Source organism: Lynx rufus, unplaced genomic scaffold (genome assembly GCF_022079265.1).
Source record: "Lynx rufus isolate CCGP_SWC_20201006 ecotype Redwood Valley unplaced genomic scaffold, mLynRuf1.p SCAF_2, whole genome shotgun sequence".
NCBI classification, from domain to species: Eukaryota; Metazoa; Chordata; class Mammalia; order Carnivora; family Felidae; genus Lynx; species Lynx rufus.
This window is the reverse complement of record NW_025814834.1, coordinates 203,558,784-203,578,278: the sequence shown is the minus strand read 5'-3', so window position 1 is coordinate 203,578,278 and position 19,495 is coordinate 203,558,784. Positions and strand designations below refer to the sequence as shown.

General features: G+C 44.9%; 1 protein-coding gene across 1 annotated transcript in view; it reads left to right on the top strand.

Moving 5' to 3' along the window:
* MACO1 (macoilin 1) overlaps positions 1 to 19,495 on the top strand; it is a 63,856-nt gene that overhangs the window by 42,639 nt on the left and 1,722 nt on the right. Inside the window, exons 7-10 of the mRNA XM_047083613.1 lie at positions 7,016 to 7,174; positions 8,438 to 8,620; positions 10,801 to 10,921; positions 15,342 to 15,516. Coding sequence (XP_046939569.1) covers positions 7,016 to 7,174; positions 8,438 to 8,620; positions 10,801 to 10,921; positions 15,342 to 15,516 — 638 coding nt within the window. The remainder of the gene's footprint in view (positions 1 to 7,015; positions 7,175 to 8,437; positions 8,621 to 10,800; positions 10,922 to 15,341; positions 15,517 to 19,495) is intronic.

Here is a 19,495-nt window from a genome sequence, read left to right as displayed (position 1 = left end):
TCCCGGCTCTGAGCTGTCAGCACAGAGCCCGACGCGGGGCTCGAACCCACGAACTGTGAGATCATGACCTGAGCCAAAGTCGGACACTTAACCGACTGAGCCACCCAGGCACCCTGATTGTATGGCACTTCTATTATTAGCTTTTTTTTTTTTTTTTTTAAACTTTTTTTTTTTTTTTCAACGTTTATTTATTTTTGGGACAGAGAGAGACAGAGCATGAACGGGGGAGGGGCAGAGAGAGAGGGAGACACAGAATCGGAAACAGGCTCCAGGCTCTGAGCCATCAGCCCAGAGCCCGACGCGGGGCTCGAACTCACGGACCGCGAGATCGTGACCTGGCTGAAGTCGGACGCTTAACCGACTGCGCCACCCAGGCGCCCCTATTATTAGCTTTTTGAGGAGGCTCCATACTACTTTCCAGAGTGGCTGCCCCAATTTACATTCCCAGCACCAGTGCTGGAGGACTCCCTTCTCCCCACATCCCTGTTGACACTTGTTATTTCTAGTTCTGTGTTGTCTTGCAGAGCCTGTAGCCTCTCTGTCACCAGCTCTTTAGCGTTCAGGGCTAACCAACAGAGCTGAGAGGGCCTCTCACCTTCCTGATGGGCTCATGGGGTCAAACCAGCAGCCCTAGAAGTATACACTTAGGTAGTTTTCTGGAGTGGGTATAGACTGTGACTCATAGTGGATATAGCTACTCATCCCTGGGTGAAATCCTGGCTGAGAAAAGATCTCCTCCTTTTTTTGCAGGACTTACTTCCTAGAGAAATTTACCGCCCCAAAGCCTTAAGTTTCTCTGAGCTCTCCGTTAGGTCTCATAACGCCTCTGGGTTTATAAAAACCCTGAAGTTCTTGTCAGTACCCACTGGAGACTTTTAAACCTTCAATGAAGTCATAGTACTGTGGGCGGTAATTCAAGTAATTCACAGAAGCTAAGGATTATACACATTTAGACACAAATATCTCCCTACCTTTTCACATACTTAAACACAAAACCGCTTTCAACTAAAAGCTGACACTTGACTCCCGTACTTTCGTTTACTACCAGATGTACTTCAAGATCCTCAGAGATATTTTTCCTACTTAGCCTGCCTGACAGACTCATGTTTGAGCCTCATTCTTTGGGTCGGCTAGAAGATTACCCCTTATTAAAATGTAAATCTTTCCTCTTAATAACTACCAACCATTTATATTACGGCTTACCTTAGTTGAGTGGGACGAGAGAGAAAATGAGATAGAGTTAGGGTCTGGAGTGGGTAAGAGGGATCCTTACCCAGCAGCTATGCTTTGAAGGCGGCCTGCCCGTCAGAGTGACGTCCTGAAGGAGCGCTGCTCTGGACAACCCCCGCTGTGGCTGGGAGGGAGGTAGCTGCCGGAGGTCAGAGGTGGCTTCACAGGTTACAGGTTGGGTGCCATCTTTTAAAATCATCCGTGGGACGCCTGGGTGGCTCAGTCGGTTAAGCGTCTGACCTCGGCTCAGGTCATGATCTCGCGGTCCTTGAGCTCGAGCCCCGCGTCGGGCTCTGTGCTGACAGCTCAGAGCCTGGAGCCTGTTTCAGATTCTGTGTCTCCCTCTCTCTCTGCCCCTCCCCCGCTCATGCTCTCTCTCTTCTCAAAAATAAATGTTAAAAAAAATTTTTTTTTTTTTTAAATCATCGGTAAAAGTGGCCTGGAAAGGTGTCTGGACCTGATAGGTAACATTTTGAGTTGATTCGAACCCTGGCTTGGCTAATTGGGCACAAGTGGACATAGTTAGGCTCTAGACTCTAGACGCATAGACTCTAGACCTTTGCCATGCTGCAGTCTGTCTCCCACGTGGGGACCTCACTGGGCAGACCTCGCAAGGGTGGCAAGTGGGGCCACAGGAGTTGGGCAAGCAGGAAGTGCATTTATTTCCTGCCTGAGCATTTACCAAAGTTTTGTTAAGATCTGTCTGGCCCAATTTTTTTTTTCTTTTTGGTTTTTTTTTGGGAGGGGGGTGAGATTGCAGGTCTAGAGTAAAGTTCCCTTTTATATCTTAATCGTCTGTCGTATAGGGAAGAGAGTAGAATTTAGCTCTGATAAAAGGGCCTGAGTTTATGGATGCATTGTTTCTTTTTCCTGCTTTCTTTCGATCCCTATTTACAGAAATCCGTTTTAAGGGTTACAAACTGTTACTTCTGCCTCATTTTCCTCCTGACCACTTGCTTCTAATTCACGTGGCAGCTATTGACATTTTCGTAAAATCCCATGAATGCATTTGAAGATTTAGCATTAACCTCTAACCCCATTTAATCAGTACCTCTTGGACTTCACACCAATAAATTACATATCTGCATTTTACCCAGGAACTTTTGGCCTTCAGCACCAAAGGGTTAAGTATACCATTAAGGCAAGTAGCAGGTATTTGTCTGCTAAATGTCCCTGGCACTTTGACTAGCTTGATTCAGTTCAGTTTACTAGTTCACAGAATTCTTTTAAAACTTGTATACATTTTTCCATTGAGCAGATCTCAAAAATTGAGATGTATCTTAGAAAATAGGAACGTATAGTGCATCCATACAATGGAACATTATGCAGCAGGTAAATTGTTTATGCAAAATTCCTAATAGTGTGGGAAGGCACTTAAGATATGTGTGTGGTACTCTCTCACCAGCATTAAACAATATTAACGTGCATGAAGAAAGAGAAAAGAGAAACACACAGAACGGAAGTAAACCAAATGTGAACAGTGAATGGTTCCGTCTGGACGAAAGAACTAAGATTATTTACCTTTTTATTCTAGATTTGTGCTTTTCTATGATATGCGGTTCTTACTATTGCCTGGGTGTCACTTTTGCAATAAAAAATAAACCTAATAAGGGATTGTAAATTACCACCTACCTCAGTAAAGATTTAAAATATAGTGAACATTTAGGGGCGCCTGGGTGGCTCAGTCGGTTAAGCATCTGACTCTTGATCACAGCTCAAGTCTTGATCTCTGAGTCATGAGTTCAAGCCCTGCATTGGACTCTGCACTGGGTGTAAAGCCTACTTAAGAAAATACATATATATATATACACACACACACACACACACACACACATATACACACATATGTATATATATATTTTTATATTTATATTTATATATATATTTTTATATATACACATATATGTAATTGTCTCTCAGGAAAAGCAGCGGTTTTTTTTTTTAAGTTTATTTATTTAGTTTGAGAGAGAGATTGCATGAGTGGGGGACATGCAGAGAGAGGGAGGGGGAGAGAATCCCAAGAGGTCTCTGTGCTGCCAGTGCACAGCCCAACATGGGGCTCAAACCCACAAAACCCCAAGATCATGACTTGAGGTGAAACCAAGAGCCGGTCACTTAACCGACTGAGCCACCAAGGCACTCCAAGAAAGCGTTAATTTAACCTTGAATGTTCGCTATATATGTATAACATTCAAGGTTAGATTAACGCTTTCTCTGAGAGACCATGAAAAATTTCCCCTCGTAAGTTTTAAAAATTCCTGAGAATTTTCCATTTAGCACTTTAAGGTATCTTGCGCATCACGCGGTGTTCGTACAGATCGGCGTTTCTTAAACTGGGAATGCTGGTGTCAGCTCACAGGTTTGCTGTAGCTGTTTGGAGAATAGCAATTCAGAATTTTACAAAATTAAGGGCAGTTATGAAAATCCTGAAGCATTTTTTTTTTTATTAAAAGAAATTTTTTTTAATGTTTATTGATTTTTGAGACAGAGGGAGACAGAGCACGAGTGGGGGAGGGGCAGAGAGAGAGGGAGACACAGAATCTGAAACAGGCTCCAGGCTCTGAGCTGTCAGCACAGAGCCCGACGCGGGGCTCGAACTCACGGACCTCAAGATCATGACCTGAGCCGAAGTCGGCCGCTTAACCGACTGAGCCACCCAGGAGCCCCCTGAAGCATTTTTTTAAGTTTATTTATTTATTTTGAGAGAGCACAAGCAGAGGAGGGGCAGAAAGAGAGGGGGAGAGAGAATCCCAAGCAGGCTCTGTGCTGTCAGCATGGAGTCCAATGTGGGGCTTGAATTCACAAACTGTAAGATCATGACCTGAGCTGAAATCCAGAGTCGGACACTTAACTGGCTGAGCCACCTAGGTGCCCTGAAAATCCTGAAGCATTTTAATTTCACTTCTCTGTCTTGTAAGATTAGGTGATTTTATTTTAAAAATAAATAACTTTATTGAAGTACAACACACATCTGCAAACGTGCACGAATCCTAAGTATACAATTTATGAATTTTCGTAACCCTCGTAGCCACGCTGTTCTATTTTTATTGCATCGTCTTTGACAAAATTTCATAATTATACATAAGAAAATATATTGTTGTTCAGGGTTCTATGGTCTCCGGAAGTTACGCTTAAGATATTTTGCTTTTTTGTTCTCATGATTACAATTAACTCTCCGAGTTTTTACATATTTCAAGGAACTCTAAATTTCCATTCAGAATATTGTCATTATTCTTAGTTCAGGCGAGGGAAATTGGCCTTCAGAGATTAAAGATGCAAAAAAGTGAAAACTGCAAAATTATTGACAGCTAGGCTCAGCAGATTTAATTTTTCTTTCATTCCCAACTGCGGCTGGTTGTGTGGAACTTGATTCCTGTGCCTCTGCATATGACACGGCTCAGGTTGCTAGTCTGAAGAAGCAGATCAGCAGCCAGCGGTAAGTGTGTCAGGCCTAGAAATCCTAGACCAGGCTGGGAGGAACTTTAGAGGTCATTAGCCCAAGACAGGGAAACTGAGTCCTGGAAGGTTACATGCCTTGCCCAGGGTTGCGGACTTGGTACCAGCGCTGAATCTAGAATCCTGATCCTAAACCCCATTAGTAAACCACGCTAAGCCTCTATGCTCCTCTTAAAACTCACCCTTTCTACTAAAAATGCAGTCCTCAGACTTTGAAATCGACTTCTCCGGAAAGATGAATAGCCTAGCATGTTTTTCAGCCAAACTTCTTAATGGGGATAACCTGACAGCATTGACCTGCTTTCGGTTGCTTCGGGTGAATGAAGGATGGTGTCGGGTTGATACAGATGCCAGTCTGTAATTGTTTAGAGCAGTTCTGGGAGGACATTCATCTGGAATAACCCTGGCAGTAGGGAAAGTATGGCGTGATGTCGACTTGTGACCCCTTCCCTGGGGAGTGAGCTGTGTCAGGAGACCCAGCTGTGTTCTGGAATACTGGGTCTCAAGTCTCTTCCGGGACACAGGACAGGGGGACAGGCTACTGTTCCTGGGCAGTGACCATCGATGGCTTACGACTTTTTTGCTTTTGAGATTTTGTTTCAGGTGACGAAAGGTAGATCGGTAAATAAAGCTGCTCTTTGGTTTTCTAAGGGAGGCCAGGCAACATATGTTTAGTACGTGCTGACCACTGTGGCGGGCCCTGGGGACTTAGTGCTTAACCAAACATGGCTGTAAGGACTTCGTCTGTGGGGCCAGCCGTTCCGGGGAGAGATCACCACTGCCATCCAGAAATCTCGGTTCTGTTGGAATATCAGATCGGTGAAATGCACAAGGGTCTCATCGTAGCAGACTGACTTTTGCCCGCCTGTTTGTCAGAAAGGATACCCTCTCAGTCCCACATGGCGGCCAACCTCGGCCTGACCTTCAGTGCCACCCTCCACAGTCCCATCCACCAGACCCTTTCTGCCCTTTCTCACTCTCTTCCCAGAGTCCAGGCTTTCCTCAGAGGCCAGGCTCGTTCCGTCCCCAAACATCTGTGACCGTCCTTACTTTTGAGTATGTTTTCCCCTTGTTTAGAATGCCCCCTCCCCCTCTTCTACTTCTCTGGATCCTGCCCAGCCTTCGAGGCCCAACCTGGTTCTCATCTTCTCTTGTCAGCGCTCCTGTGGCACTTGTACCCATACCACGGGGAGATGACAGAGCCACAGCTCAGCCTGCTGAAGGAGAGAGTGGGCTCTGGAGCCTGTATAACCGTGGGCTGGGACCTTTCCTGAATCTAGACTTCTTCATCCGTAAAAATGGGAGTCATAATCTACCCTTAGCCCACGGTTGTGTGTACTAAATGAGTTCGTAGCATTAAAGCCTGTAGAACAATGCCTGGCGCGTAAGTTCTCATTAAATTTTAGTTATCATTCCTTCTCGCATATATTTAATCACGGCCTTCCTTGCGTTAAGTGTTTAATCACTTTAAGTAGCTGCTTATTGGCCCCTAGTGAAATTATAAAGCCCTCTCATGAAGAAAGAATCCTGATTTTATACTTTCTGTTGACGCTTTTCAGTCCTACGTGTGCATATAAGAGTTCCCCAAGACATATCGCTTAAAACGAAGCTATTACTGTATTAAAGAAAACAGATGGAGCCAACGTAAGAAACTGAAGAGAGAAGATAGGCTTCAGTTCACAGATGGAGTTTGCTTATGATTCTCAGAGCATGTCATTTGTTCTTTTTTTCATTGTTGTTGAGTCTTGTGAGTCCTGCTGTCATAGTCACCGGAAGTGTGAACATCATTTAGCAAAGATGCGAGTAATTTCAGAGGTTGTCTTAGACACTCCTCTAGGCCCGTGGTGGGAGGGAATCTCAGACGGTAAATTCTGCTCTGTCAGAATATACCAGGGCAGGTGGGTCATAAGCTGGTTGTTACTAATACATCCCCCTTGCTGAGGGGCAAAGGAAATTCACCAGGGTGTGTGGGTGTTGCAGGGGGAAGGGTTGGGGGGGAACCCAAGCCTTCAGCCACCCTCCCTCTGTCTTTCCTTCCTCCTTCGTTAGCAGCTCAGGAACTCACAAGCACCTCACCTGTCCGTGTTCACAAACATTTGGAGGAAACCCACAGTTACTCTCTGGTGGTGGGAAGAGGCGGGGGCCCAGGCAGAAAGAAGCACTCCATAGAAAGCCTGTCGCAGGCAGGCATCCCGGTGCTGGCAGGAGCCACCGAAGGGAGGGGTCTTCTGCCCTGTGCCCGGCGGTCTGGGACTTGAGCCAGGCTCTCCCGCAGAGGCCCGGGTGTGTCCTTTCCGGGATGAAAATGCCATATTTCTCCCTCTCCTAGGCTGGAACAAGATATTAAAAAGTTAAAGGCTGATCTGCAGGCCAGCAGACAAGTGGAACAGGAGCTCCGCAGCCAGATCAGCTCCCTCTCCAGCACCGAGCGAGGGATCCGCTCAGAGATGGGCCAGCTCCGGCAGGAGAACGAGCTGCTGCAGAACAAGTACGTGCGCCGCGCGGGCCTTCGGTCGGGAGCCAGGCGGCCGCACCGTCTGTGGCTTGGAGCACAGGATTTGTGATGACGGAGGGACCTGGCAAGGGGGTTTTTCGATGAAATGTTTAAAATGTTCAATTTAGTATTAGGTAGCCAACATATTATAAAATCTATAAAAACTTACTACATTGCAACCAGTTTATTAATATTACTATTTTTTGCTCATTTAATAACTTCTTCGCTTAGTTTAAAATAGTTATTGCGCCTTTGTGATAATATAAGTAAAAGTGACGAGAAGTAGTTCTGCTACAATGTGAAAATCTTGCTCCTTTGAATGAAAGTTTCCAGGGGAATAATGCACTCTATTTACCTTCATCTCTGGAACTCAAAAATGACATTGAACCTTGATTTTATTTGAAGAGGCAAGCAAAAAGCCAGCTCTTCTGTGTGAATTTGTTTATGCTTCCCATTGATTCATCCTGGAATTTCTTCTTGACTCAATATGAATATGTCATTTTTTTTTTATTTTCTTCAATCTCTGCAGTGTGTGCCTGGGGTAGTGATTACTATTCTAGGCTGTGGGCTTTCCCCATTGAAAGAGAAGTCCTTCAGCATTTTTGAACAGCATAACTCGAGCGTTACAGCTTGTTATAAGCAAGTAACTTCTCCATTGCTTCTGGCTCACATGTGGGATGGAGAACATCTCACCTTACACTGATATACTGAGATAAACTCACCTTATATTGATAGGTAAAGCTGGGGGTGGTGGGAGGCAGGGAAGGGACTATGGCTAAAATTTCTGTCTGAAATGAAGCACCGTGTGACTCTTAACTCCAGGATCTATTTTGGGATCCTCAGAAAACATCTCACAGCTGGAAAGGAAAGGCTGTATTCAGGCAAAGAAAAACCTCCCCTGCCCACCCTTGACCTCAGTTTCAGTGGGGCTGGATAAAGTTTCTTCAAGGTGCTTTGGGGCACTAGACTTAGTTCTACAACTATCTTTCCCTCTGATGGAAACTTGTTTTATGCTTCTTTTCTGGATTACCTTCTGTAGATCACTTACCTTAACAGGCTAGGTCTTACTCTGTATCTTGGTAGGCAACCTCTCTGTTGATGTTTTGGAATTGTTAAATAATAACAACATTATGTTTTTCCTGGGATCTCTGGGAGCTGACTCTTATGATTTGCTGTTCAAAAGAGGAGCCATGTTTCTCCAGGGTTCCGAGTGGGCATTTCTAATTACAAAACTCTATGATAATCATTTCCATATAGATTACATAATGCTGTGCAAATGAAGCAAAAAGACAAGCAGAATATCAGCCAGCTGGAGAAAAAGCTAAAAGCTGAGCAGGAAGCCCGAAGTTTTGTAGAAAAGCAGTTAATGGAGGAGAAAAAAAGGAAGAAGTTAGAAGAAGCCACTGCTGCCCGGGCTGTTGCATTTGCTGCTGCGTCAAGGTATGTCTGCGTCACCTGAGCGCTTCCTCTGAGGTTGGCCGGCCTTGCGGCAAGACAGGCATGGGGATTTGAGGCCTTGGGAAGGATTGGAATAGAGCGATCGTGCAGGGATAGGTGGCCACCGAGCACTGTTGCATGAGCTGGCCAAGCCCCGTCTGTGCAGCTCGCACTGTCTTGTAAGTTAACGGCTTCGTCCTTTGACGACCTCATCGATGGAGTGGGAGGAGGGACTCACCATGGTTCCCGCACCCGGGAGCAAGGTGCTGCTTGTAAATGGGTTTCCAGTCACTTTGTGTGTGGCCAGTAACTACTAAACGCTTGGAGAGATTCCAGTCTGGGATTTTATTCCCTTTATAGAGCTGTCGCTACTCTCTACTCTCAGGTGTGTGTGTTTCTGGAGTTTTTATCTTAAAATAGAAGACAGGGAAAATGTTGCTCGCCCAAGTACTTTGTACTGATCGCTCCTGTCTTTGTTGGATATCAGCAAACTGTCAGATGAACTGGAAAAGATGAAAGGAAACTGAGGTCACTATTAGATATCATTGAATTTGTGGAATGAGGAGAACTGGGGACTACTTCTACACCATTGAAAAGGATGTAAGGATTCCAGAAACTGATATGTAATTGCCACCTGAATTCCAGCAAGGAGAGAAGATCGTTTAGAGAACTCTTGGGCAGGGGTAGAGCGCTGGCAGCGGAGGGGAGGGGGTGCTCTGCTTCACTTTATCACTTTTTCCCTTCTGTGTCTGTTTTGACTAGTGAATTCCATCTGTGTGTAGGGGTCAGTTATGGGTTTACAGTTGCAGGGCGAGGGTAAACTATTATTTATTTCATTTTAAGTCTTGACCCTAATTTGTATCTACGTGATACATCTCTACTGTCGTTCTTCCTTAAGTTTTGCTCTTTGCCTTACGACATGTTAAAAGCCTTCTCTTGGGCTCTGTAGAATAACTGATGGACCATCGTTTCGCATTTAAGGAAATAATAGCCAGAGAGAACTCGTTCCTCCTGTGTGAGCCCGCCACCCCCAGTAGACTCTCCAGTGCACGTAGCTGAGCTCACTTGGCCCATCAGCGTCTATACAGACCCACAAGACACTTTACGAGCCTGCCTAGCACGTGGGGGTTTTGTTTATTCACTTGTTTAAAGATTTGTAAGCACAGACTTCTGAAAAAAGCCCAAGTTTCTGAAGCACTGACACTGGCAGGAGATTTTTCTGAACAGTCACCTGGTGTGGCTTGTGCTGTCCTTAATTCGTCCAGCACCTACCCTGAAAAAAAAGTCCACTGAGGAGGATATGACAGTCCCTTAACCAAGTTGTTCAGTGCCTGATGCCTGAGAATCAGGACCTTGGTTTCAGTCTCTTCCCTGACTCCCTTTCGCTTCCGGTCAAGCCTGTTTGTTTTGGTCTTCCCCTTAGATGGCCCTTGTCTGCCATCCCTTCCGTAGAGGCCGTCTGTATTCCCGAGTAAATCTCCAGGTGTAAGTCTCTCGCTGGGCCTTCCTTTTTGGTAGGCACAGGACACCTGCTTTCTCCATCTGGCTGTGTCTGTGATGTAAATGCTTAACCAGCTTCAGAGTGGCCATTGCCATCACCTTTTTTAGTTTGTCCTTATTACGGCCCTGAGAAGCAGCCTGATGCTGTGGCAACTTCATGATTCCAGGAAGGTGAACTTGCCAATGCATAGACCCTCAAAAGTGAAAACTTTTTAGCTCACTGCCCCCTGCTGGAGACAGCACTTGCCCGGGGCTCTCTTACTCAGCTCCTGGGCACCGCCTCAGGTCACGTGGCCTGGTGGAAGCTGGCTGCGTTAGGAAGCTGGAAAACCTCACTTCTCATCCCAGTTCTGAGAGCTACCAGCGAGGTGGTGTTGGACTAGTATTATATCTGTGTGGTCTCAGTTTTCTTATCTGGAAAATGGGACAATATGTCCTGCCCTTGCAAAGAAGGCAGAATGGGTAAAGTACCTCACTTTACGCCTGGCTTATATTAGATACCCAATTAATGATAATTATTTTAGATCATTGTTGAAACAATCAAGGAACAGAGAATGAGCAGACTGAGCCAAAAACTAAAACCTGACCAACTCCGGAGTAGAAGAGAAATATCAGTCCTGCAGTGTAAGTAAACCATATAGTCTTTTAAATCCCTTTCTTTCCTTCTCTTTTTTTTTCAAAAGGGGGGAGTGCACCGAAACCTTACGGAATCGGATCAGAGAATTAGAAGCAGAGGGCAAGAAGCTCACGATGGACATGAAGGTGAAAGAAGACCAGATCAGAGAACTAGAACTGAAAGTTCAGGTACGGGGGGCACAGAGGACTTTCTCGTACTTGGGTTCCTCTTCTGTGTTAGCTGTGTGCTCACTGCTGCAGTGTGGAGATGGTGCCTTTTGATAAAAGGCCAAATCCCACCACCTCGGAAAATCTCTGAAGGCCAAAAAGAAGCTCTAGCCTCATGCAGCTCGCTCAAGTCACATTTATTTATTTTTTTTTTTTAATTTTTTTTTTTTATTTTTTTTTCAACGTTTTTTATTTATTTTTGGGACAGAGAGAGACAGAGCATGAACGGGGGAGGGGCAGAGAGAGAGGGAGACACAGAATCGGAAACAGGCTCCAGGCTCTGAGCCATCAGCCCAGAGCCCGACGCGGGGCTCGAATTCACGGACCGCGAGATCGTGACCTGGCTGAAGTCGGACGCTTAACCGACTGCGCCACCCAGGCGCCCCTCAAGTCACATTTAATTAGCTGGATTCTAACACAACCAGGAATGCCGATGGTCCTTTGACACAGTTTATACCAGAATTTGACTTCCTGTAGATTCATCTCATTCTTTCAGGTTATAGGCCAGACTAGTGATCTTTGGAACGTGTATGCCTCTTCTTAGCCCTAAACCTCTGTCCATCACCAGGGAATTCACCGTTCTGGATGGCTCTGCACCTTGCAGATTACAGTTCTGAGCAGTGCATGAGAGGAAAAGCTGCCAGTGCTATGGACACAACCAGTTTTCTGACCCATGTGGACTTTAGCCAAGTATTTGGCATTGGTTCTGCAAAGGGACATTTAAAAGTAACGTTAGGGGGCGCCTAGGTGGCTCAGTCGGTTGAGCGTCCGACTTTGGCTCAGGTCACAATCTCGCGGTCTGTGGGTTCGAGCCCCGCGTCGGGCTTTGTGCTGACGGCTCAGAGCCTGGAGCCTGCTTCCCATTCTGTGTCTCCCTCTCTCTCTGCCCCTCCCCCGCTCATGCTGTCTCCTCTCTCTCTCTCTCTCTCTCTCTCTCTCTCTCTCTCTGTGTCAAAAATGAATGTACATTAAAGAAAAAAAAAAGTAACGTTAGGGTCCCTGGGTGGCTCAGTCAGTTAAGCATCCGATTCTTGATTTCAGCTCAGGTTGTGATCTCACAGTTTGTGAGATCGAGCCCCACGTCGAGCTCTGCACTGACAGCGAGGAGCCTGCTCGAGATTCTCTCTCTCTCTCTCTCTCTCTCTCTCTCTCTCTGCCCCTCCCCTACTTGCACATGCACACACACTCTCTCTCTCTCTCTCAAATAAATAAACTTAAATTAAAAAAAAAAAAAGGGAAGTCGCTAGAGTAGATGACACAACTTGGAGACCAAGCCCAAAGTGTGTGATAAAAGTGGCAGCACAAATGGATGGGACAGTGAGGATCAGTCAGAAAAAGGCTTTGGGACAGTTAAATGACCAGGAAAAAAAATTAGAAGCTCATCTCCTACCACACAAAAAGAAATTCCAGATGAAGAGTTGAATTCGGGGTGAAAAGAAGCATTTTGTTTTAAACTGGGTGAAAATATACTAGAATTTATTTGATCTTGAAACCGGGAAAAATGTTCTAAACGAAAATAATGGGGAAAAAAATCACAAAACAAAAAAAAAAACAAATCAAAAAAATCCATTGAGGGGGGTACAGGTATTGCAACAAATATAAGGAATGAATACTCTTGATATGTAAGTAGCTCATAAAATTTGTTAAGTGAAGCTCAGTTGGAAAAATAGGTGAAAGATGTGAACAAATAATTCACAGAAGAAAAAGAAATGGCTGAAAAGAATATAAGGATATATCCTCATCAATCACCAAAGACCTATAGATTAAATTAGATATAATTTCTCTCCTGTAGAAATTTGTTTCTTTTTTTTTTTTTAATTTTTTAATGTTTATTTACTTTTGAGAGAGAGCGAGAGAGACAGAGCATGAGCAGCAGAGGGGTAGAGAGAGAGGGAGACACAGAATCTGAAACAGGCTCCAGGCTCCGAGCCGTCAGCACAGAGCCCGACACGGGGCTCGAACTCACGAACCGCGAGATCATGACCTGAGCCGAAGTCGGACGCTGAACCAACAGAGCCACCCGGGTGCCCCTGTTTCTTTCTTTTTTTTTTAATGGCATTATATTTGGCATACAATGTGACTTTAGTTGCAGGTGTACAACGTAGTGATTGCACACAACTCTGTACGTCATGCTGTGTTCAATGCAAGTGTCCCCATACAACACTAGGGTGTAGTTGCAGTCCCTCGACTGTATTCCCTATTCTGTACCTTTTTTTTTTTTTTTTAATTTTTTTTTTTTCTTTCAACGTTTATTTATTTTTGGGACAGAGAGAGACAGAGCATGAACGGGGGAGGGGCAGAGAGAGAGGGAGACACAGAATCGGAAACAGGCTCCAGGCTCTGAGCCATCAGCCCAGAGCCCGACGCGGGGCTCGAACTCACGGACCGCGTCTATTCTGTACCTTTTTATCCTTGTGACTTATTTATTCTGAACTAGAAGCCTATACCTCTCACTTCACCCCTCACCCATTTTGCCCACCTCACAATCCCCTTACCCTCTGGCAACCACCAGCTCTCTGTATCTTTGGGTCTGTTTCTGCTTTCGTTTGTTTCTTTGTTCATTTGTTTTGTTTTTCAGATTCCTTACATCAGTGCCGTCACGTGATACTTGTATCTCTCTGTCTGCCTTATTTCACTTCGCATAGTGTCTTCTAGGTCCATCCATGTTGTCCCAAATGGCAAGATCTTGTTCTTTTTTACGGCTGAGTAATATTCTTCTGTGTGTGTGTGTGTACAAATACATATCACATTTTATTTATCCACTCAGCTCTTGATGGACCCTTGGGTTGCTTCCATGTCTTTGCTATTGTAAATAATGCTACAAAAAAACATAGGGGTGCATGTTTGGTGTTTTTGTTTTCTGTGGGTAAACACCCAGGAGTGGAATTACTGGATCATGTGGTATTTCTATTTTTAATATTTTGCGGAACCTCCATACTGGCTGTACCAGTTTACATTCCCACCAGCAGTGCACAAGGGTTCCTTTTTCTCCACATCCTCACCGACATTTGTTATTTCTGGTCTTTTTGATACTAGCCTCTCTGACAGGTATAAGGTGATTTTGTTATTTTGCATTTTTCTGACGATTAGTGATGATGAACATCTTTTCGTAGTATGTCTTCTTTGGAAAAATGTCTACTCAGATCCTCTGCCCATTTTTAATCAGATTGGGTTTTTTTTGGTTTTGAGTTCTGGAAGTTCTTTATATATTTTGGATATTAACCCCTTAATATCTCTTTTGCACATACCTTCTCCATGTAGTAGGTTGCCTTTTCATTTCGCAAAAGTATTTTGGTGTAGTCTCAATAGCTCATTTTTTCTTTTATTTTCCTTATCCCTTGTGAAATTAGCAAATAATTTTTAAATGATAATATCAGCCTGGGTGAGGATAATAGAAACAGGCCTCATAATTGCTGGCAGAAGTGTAACTTTCTGGAAAAGTTCATATACTTTTTAAGTATTTCCCTCTTCAGAACTCCTGCCTAAGATAAACATTTTAAAATCTCATCATTGATTGATAAACAAAGATGTTCATCATAGTGGTATATAAATGAAAACAAAATCTTAACAAAGGGAGATTCATTTAATAAATTATGGTACATATACAAGAATATTATATAGCCGTTAAAAATTACAAATTTTCAAAAAATTACAATTTTCAAAAACCAGTTGATTTAAAAAACTATACAAAACTACATATGGTGTGATCTCATTTATGCTAAAAGATATACATATGCTTCTAAAAGACTAAAAATATATAAAGTTTCTTATGCTGTCAGGAGTTTGAGTAATTTTCATTTTCTCCTTTGAACTTTAATATATTTCTAATTCTCTGTAATAAGTTTGGATTTCTCTAAAATGAAAAAATTAAAATATCTGTATGTGTGTGTATTTATATTTAAATATATGTATTTATTGGCTACATTACCAGTTGTTTTAAGTGGGCTTACTCTGCAGTATGTCCTATCAAAATAATGAACATTTTTTATAACTTTTTAGTGCAAATTGAGAGTAGACTTTGGCAAATTGATGACAGCATTACAGCAGCATTTGCAACTGGCGGCAAGGAAAAAGTTCTTTGTACATTCTGAATTAGGCTTGTAAGAAAGTGTTTTATTTGGAAACAGAGTCCACTGTTACTAGAAACAGCCCAACACCATCAAATTCATCTACTAAGATAGTTTTGTATGTCATATCATCATATAAATACATTTTTCACTCCCTCTAAGTGGTAAGATTCTTAACCCATGAAACACCCGGATTCTGTATTCTAGGGGCCAGGTCAGTAATAGTGGGATTTTATTTGTGATTTCAGGCTAATTTGTAGACATCGATGCCAAAACTATCTTGTAACATCTTGCTGCTTTGATGATGTTGATAGGAGCTTCGGAAGTATAAGGAAAATGAGAAGGACACTGAGGTGTTAATGTCAGCCCTCTCGGCCATGCAAGACAAAACACAGCACCTGGAGAACAGTCTGAGCGCAGAGACGAGAATCAAGCTGGACCTGTTCTCTGCACTGGGGGACGCAAAGCGACAGCTCGAGATAGCCCAAGGTAGGAGAGCAGCGGGCCCCAGAGGAGGTGGTGTGACGAACAATGCACAGGAACACAGCACACGTCCCTTAGAGCTCAGAACCAAAGACATTCAGTTTTCTTGGTTTGTAAGTGCCAGACCTTGACATCTAGGAATTATCACATTAATTCATTCCGCAGACGTATTTTGAGGTGAGAGTATGTCAAGTGCAGGGCACACAGAGAAGAGGATGAGTTTCTGTGCTCAAGGAGTTCACGGTGTTGTTGAAGAAAGAGACAACTGCGGAGTCACCCAAAGGTGGTGGTGTAGGAACATACCGAGGGGCAGGACTGAGCCAGTCTGGGAGTTAGAGGGCTGTTTCTCAGGGGAGCTGATGTCTGAGTTGGGTTTTGAATGATGAGCAGGGGTTAGCTCAGTGACGAAGCAGTGTAGGAGGGCGAGGGGCAGAGAGGCATCTGAACAGAAGAAACAGCTTGAGGGAGGCCAGGGAAGCTAGGAAGGCCTGACGCGTTCCAGGCCGCAGCCGGCTGTACATGGTTACGAATGAGGGAGCACTGAGAGCAGCTTCTGGAGAGTAGGCCGTGCACTCCACAGCTACTTCCTGAGGCCCTACTGTGTGCTGGGCACTGCAAGACGCCCCAAGGGGACAGGCAATAACAAGCAGGCATAGAGCGTATCAGGTGCTGATGGATGCAGGGATAAAAATGAGGCGGTATCCAGGCAAGAAGTGTGAGGGTCTGTGTGGGGCCACTAGTTTGACACGGTGGTCGTGGAAAATCCTTTGAATAGGTAGCATTTGGGCAGAGGCTGAAAGTAAGAGAGTGAGGGAACCACGTAAATCTAAAATCTCCGGGGGAAAAGCACTTCAGGCCTCAGGAGCATAGGCCACAACCTGAGGGGCGGGTATGGTTGCTGGTGTCAGAGTGGCCGGACCACATTTGTAGCCCTTGGAAAGAACTTGGGACTTTGCTCTGAGTAACACGGGAAGCTTTTGGAAGGCTTCTGAACAGAGGCCTGATACAACCTGATGAAAAGAAATTTAGATTTTGTCCAAGAAACTAATTAGCCAGCATAGATTACTGAAAAAAAAAAATCAAACAGCTGACTTAGTAGGAGAAGGTTATTTCAACAGGCACTTAAAGAACATTCAAAGCATGCGTACGAGAAGCTGAAGGAGAGAGAGGTACAGATAAGACACAGTGTGGTGGGGGATCTACTAGGGTGTTCAAACTTTTTGGTCTTGGGGACCCCTTGACACTCTTAAAATTATTGAGTAACCCAAGGAGATTTTTTTCAAGTGGGTTATGTCAATCAGTATTTACCTATTAGAAACTGAAACTTGGGGGCACCTGGGTGGCTCAGTCGGTGAAGCATCCGACTTTGGCTCAGGTCATGATCTCGCAGTCTGTGAGCTCAAGCCCCATCTCGGGCCCTGTGCTGACAGCTCAGAGCCTGGAGGCTGCTTCGGATTCTGTGTCTCCCTCTGTCTCTGCCCTTCCCCGCTCGTGCTCTGTCTCTGTCTCTCAAAAATAAATAAACATTAAAAAAAAATTTGTTTAAAAGAAATTAAAACTTAAAACATGTATTAATTCATTTTCAAATAGCATAATAAACATATAACTTATTTGTATGAGAAAGAACTATATTTGCCCAAAACCCCAGAGAAAATTTAATGAGGAAAAATGGCATTGTTTTACTCTGAGCCAGTCTCTTTAGTTTCTGGTTCAGTAGAAGATAGTTCGGTTCTCATCCCTGTTTCTACCTTCAGTCTGTTGTAATTTTACTTGCATGTGGTTTCTAGAAGACTCCACTTACCCCCAGGAGGGAATGAATGTGCAGGAGGCCGCCGATGTATTAGTATGATCACAAAGATGGTTGGACCCTGTGGGCCCTGTGTGCAGCAGAGAGGCCTATTGCCAGTGGGTAGAGGTGGGGGACTTGAAGGGCCAGAGCAGTGATCAGGGTGGCTTCACGAGGGAGGGGACATTGAGTGGGCTTTGAAGGATGGATTCTGAGGGCAGAGACTGGCAGGGGAAAGACATTGTTACCTGGGGGGCTCGTGCAAGCAAAGGAAAGAAAGTGCTGGGAACGTCCAGATGAGCGGTGGCCTCAGGCTGGAGGACTTGGGAGATGAGGGGGACCGTGAATGAAGCCAAACCAGACTGTGTCTTCCCTAGATTCTTCAGGAGGGACGGGGGTGACGTGTTCTGGCCATTAGTTTGGAAACGTCTTTCCAATAGCAATGTGAAAGATGGATCTGGAAGGTGAGATTGAGGAGAGGCAGGTAGACTCCCTAGGAGGCTGTGACTGTCTTTTGTCTCAGAGGTGGGGAGTGTGGGAGAGGGAGGGTGGTCCAGACAGGGAGGGAAGGAAAGTGGAGGCACCTGGGGGATGTGGGAGGATAAAGTTGCTGGGAGCAGAGAAGAAGAACAGAACAGAATCAGGGAACGAGAAGAGAGAGTGACTTTGGTTGGAGATGCTCTGAGTTGGAGTCGTTTCCTGGACACCCAGGTGAGGGATCATCGTCAGTCAGGGGGCATTTGGGGTCTCATCTCCAGCGAGAGGACCCAAACCCCGGGAGCAGGGGGGAATATACAAGTTGTGAAAAGTTAATGGAGCCGTAGGAGGGGCTTGGGATGGCCCAGATGATAGAGCAAGAAGAATGGCAGGTTGGGAGTCGGGCTTATTAATCTGTGGACTCAGGGAAAAGCATTTAAGAAGAAGGTTCCTGGGAATTCTGTTCTAAAGCTGACCTTCTGGGGCGCCTGGCTGGCTCAGTTGGAAGAGCACGCAGCTTTTCATCTCGGGGTCATGTGTTCAAGCCCCACGTTGGGTTGTAGAGATTACTTAAACTTAAAAAAATTTTTTTGGTTTAAATAAATAAAGCTGAACTTCTGGCCACACACCGGTTCCTTTGCCCTCCTGGCTCAGCTGGCTGCGAAAGGGGCCACCTCATTTCAGTTGCTCGGATTTGCACTGTGGGAGGACAGCCCCCTGGAGTGCGGGAGCACCTGGTCTCTGAATGGCCAAGGGGAGTTTGGCTTCCCAGCACAGACTGGGCTTCGGTGTCAGCCCAGGAATTCTTGCAAAGAGACAAAAAAGCAAAGAGAACTGCCTTTTTCAAAGCTCTGGGAATGTTTGCAGGTTACTGATTAAAAAAATCAAACTTGCATCTGCGTGGGAAAAAAAAAGGATACAGCAGCTCACAGATGCCGTTAGGTATTTTATTCATCTGAGGCTTATTTTGTTCAAAGGGAAGGAGGATATTTGATGCGAACTTGAAGCTGAGGGGCCACGAAGGAAGTCAGAGCAGTTCCTTTCTACTGCTCTTTGCTGGGCCTTCCCACCACTTCCCTCCCTTGTCAGGCTGAGAATATTCTAATAAGGATCCAACTTTGTAATTCAAATCAAACCCCTTGTTGCTTTTCTGCTTCCTACTTTCTGTATCATTTGATTCATCCCAGTTCCAAAATGACTTTCATCTCTACTACATGCTTTTTAAAGATATGTCACTGCGCCCTCTTGCATTTCAAATACGTTACCACCTTCTGCAGGACTCAAAATGAGTGCAACTCAAATGCAACCTCTTTTTTTTTTTGAAAGCATTTAAATTTCTGAAGTTCTGAAGGGCTACTCCTGAGTGTTCTTCCCGCAGTAGACCAGGGAGCTTCAAAGCGTGATGCAAATTGCGTGGGCTCTGGAACAGTGGTGCCAGGTTTAAATCCCGCTCTACCTCTTAATCACGGAATGACTTTGGGCAGGAGACATAACTTGCAGAGCCTGAGCTTTCTGGGGGGCTGGGCACTAGGGATGTGGCAGCGAACAAAGGGACAAACCCAGCTTCTGCCCTCATGGAGCAGAGGCCCCTGGAGATGACGGGCACAGAGCATCACCCAAATGAGTAGTTCCAGGAGGTAAAAGAATGTGGTACGTGGGAGTGCACACTGGAGCCAGACCGCAGAGTTGAATCCTGGCTCTGTCATTCGGCCTCTCTCTGCC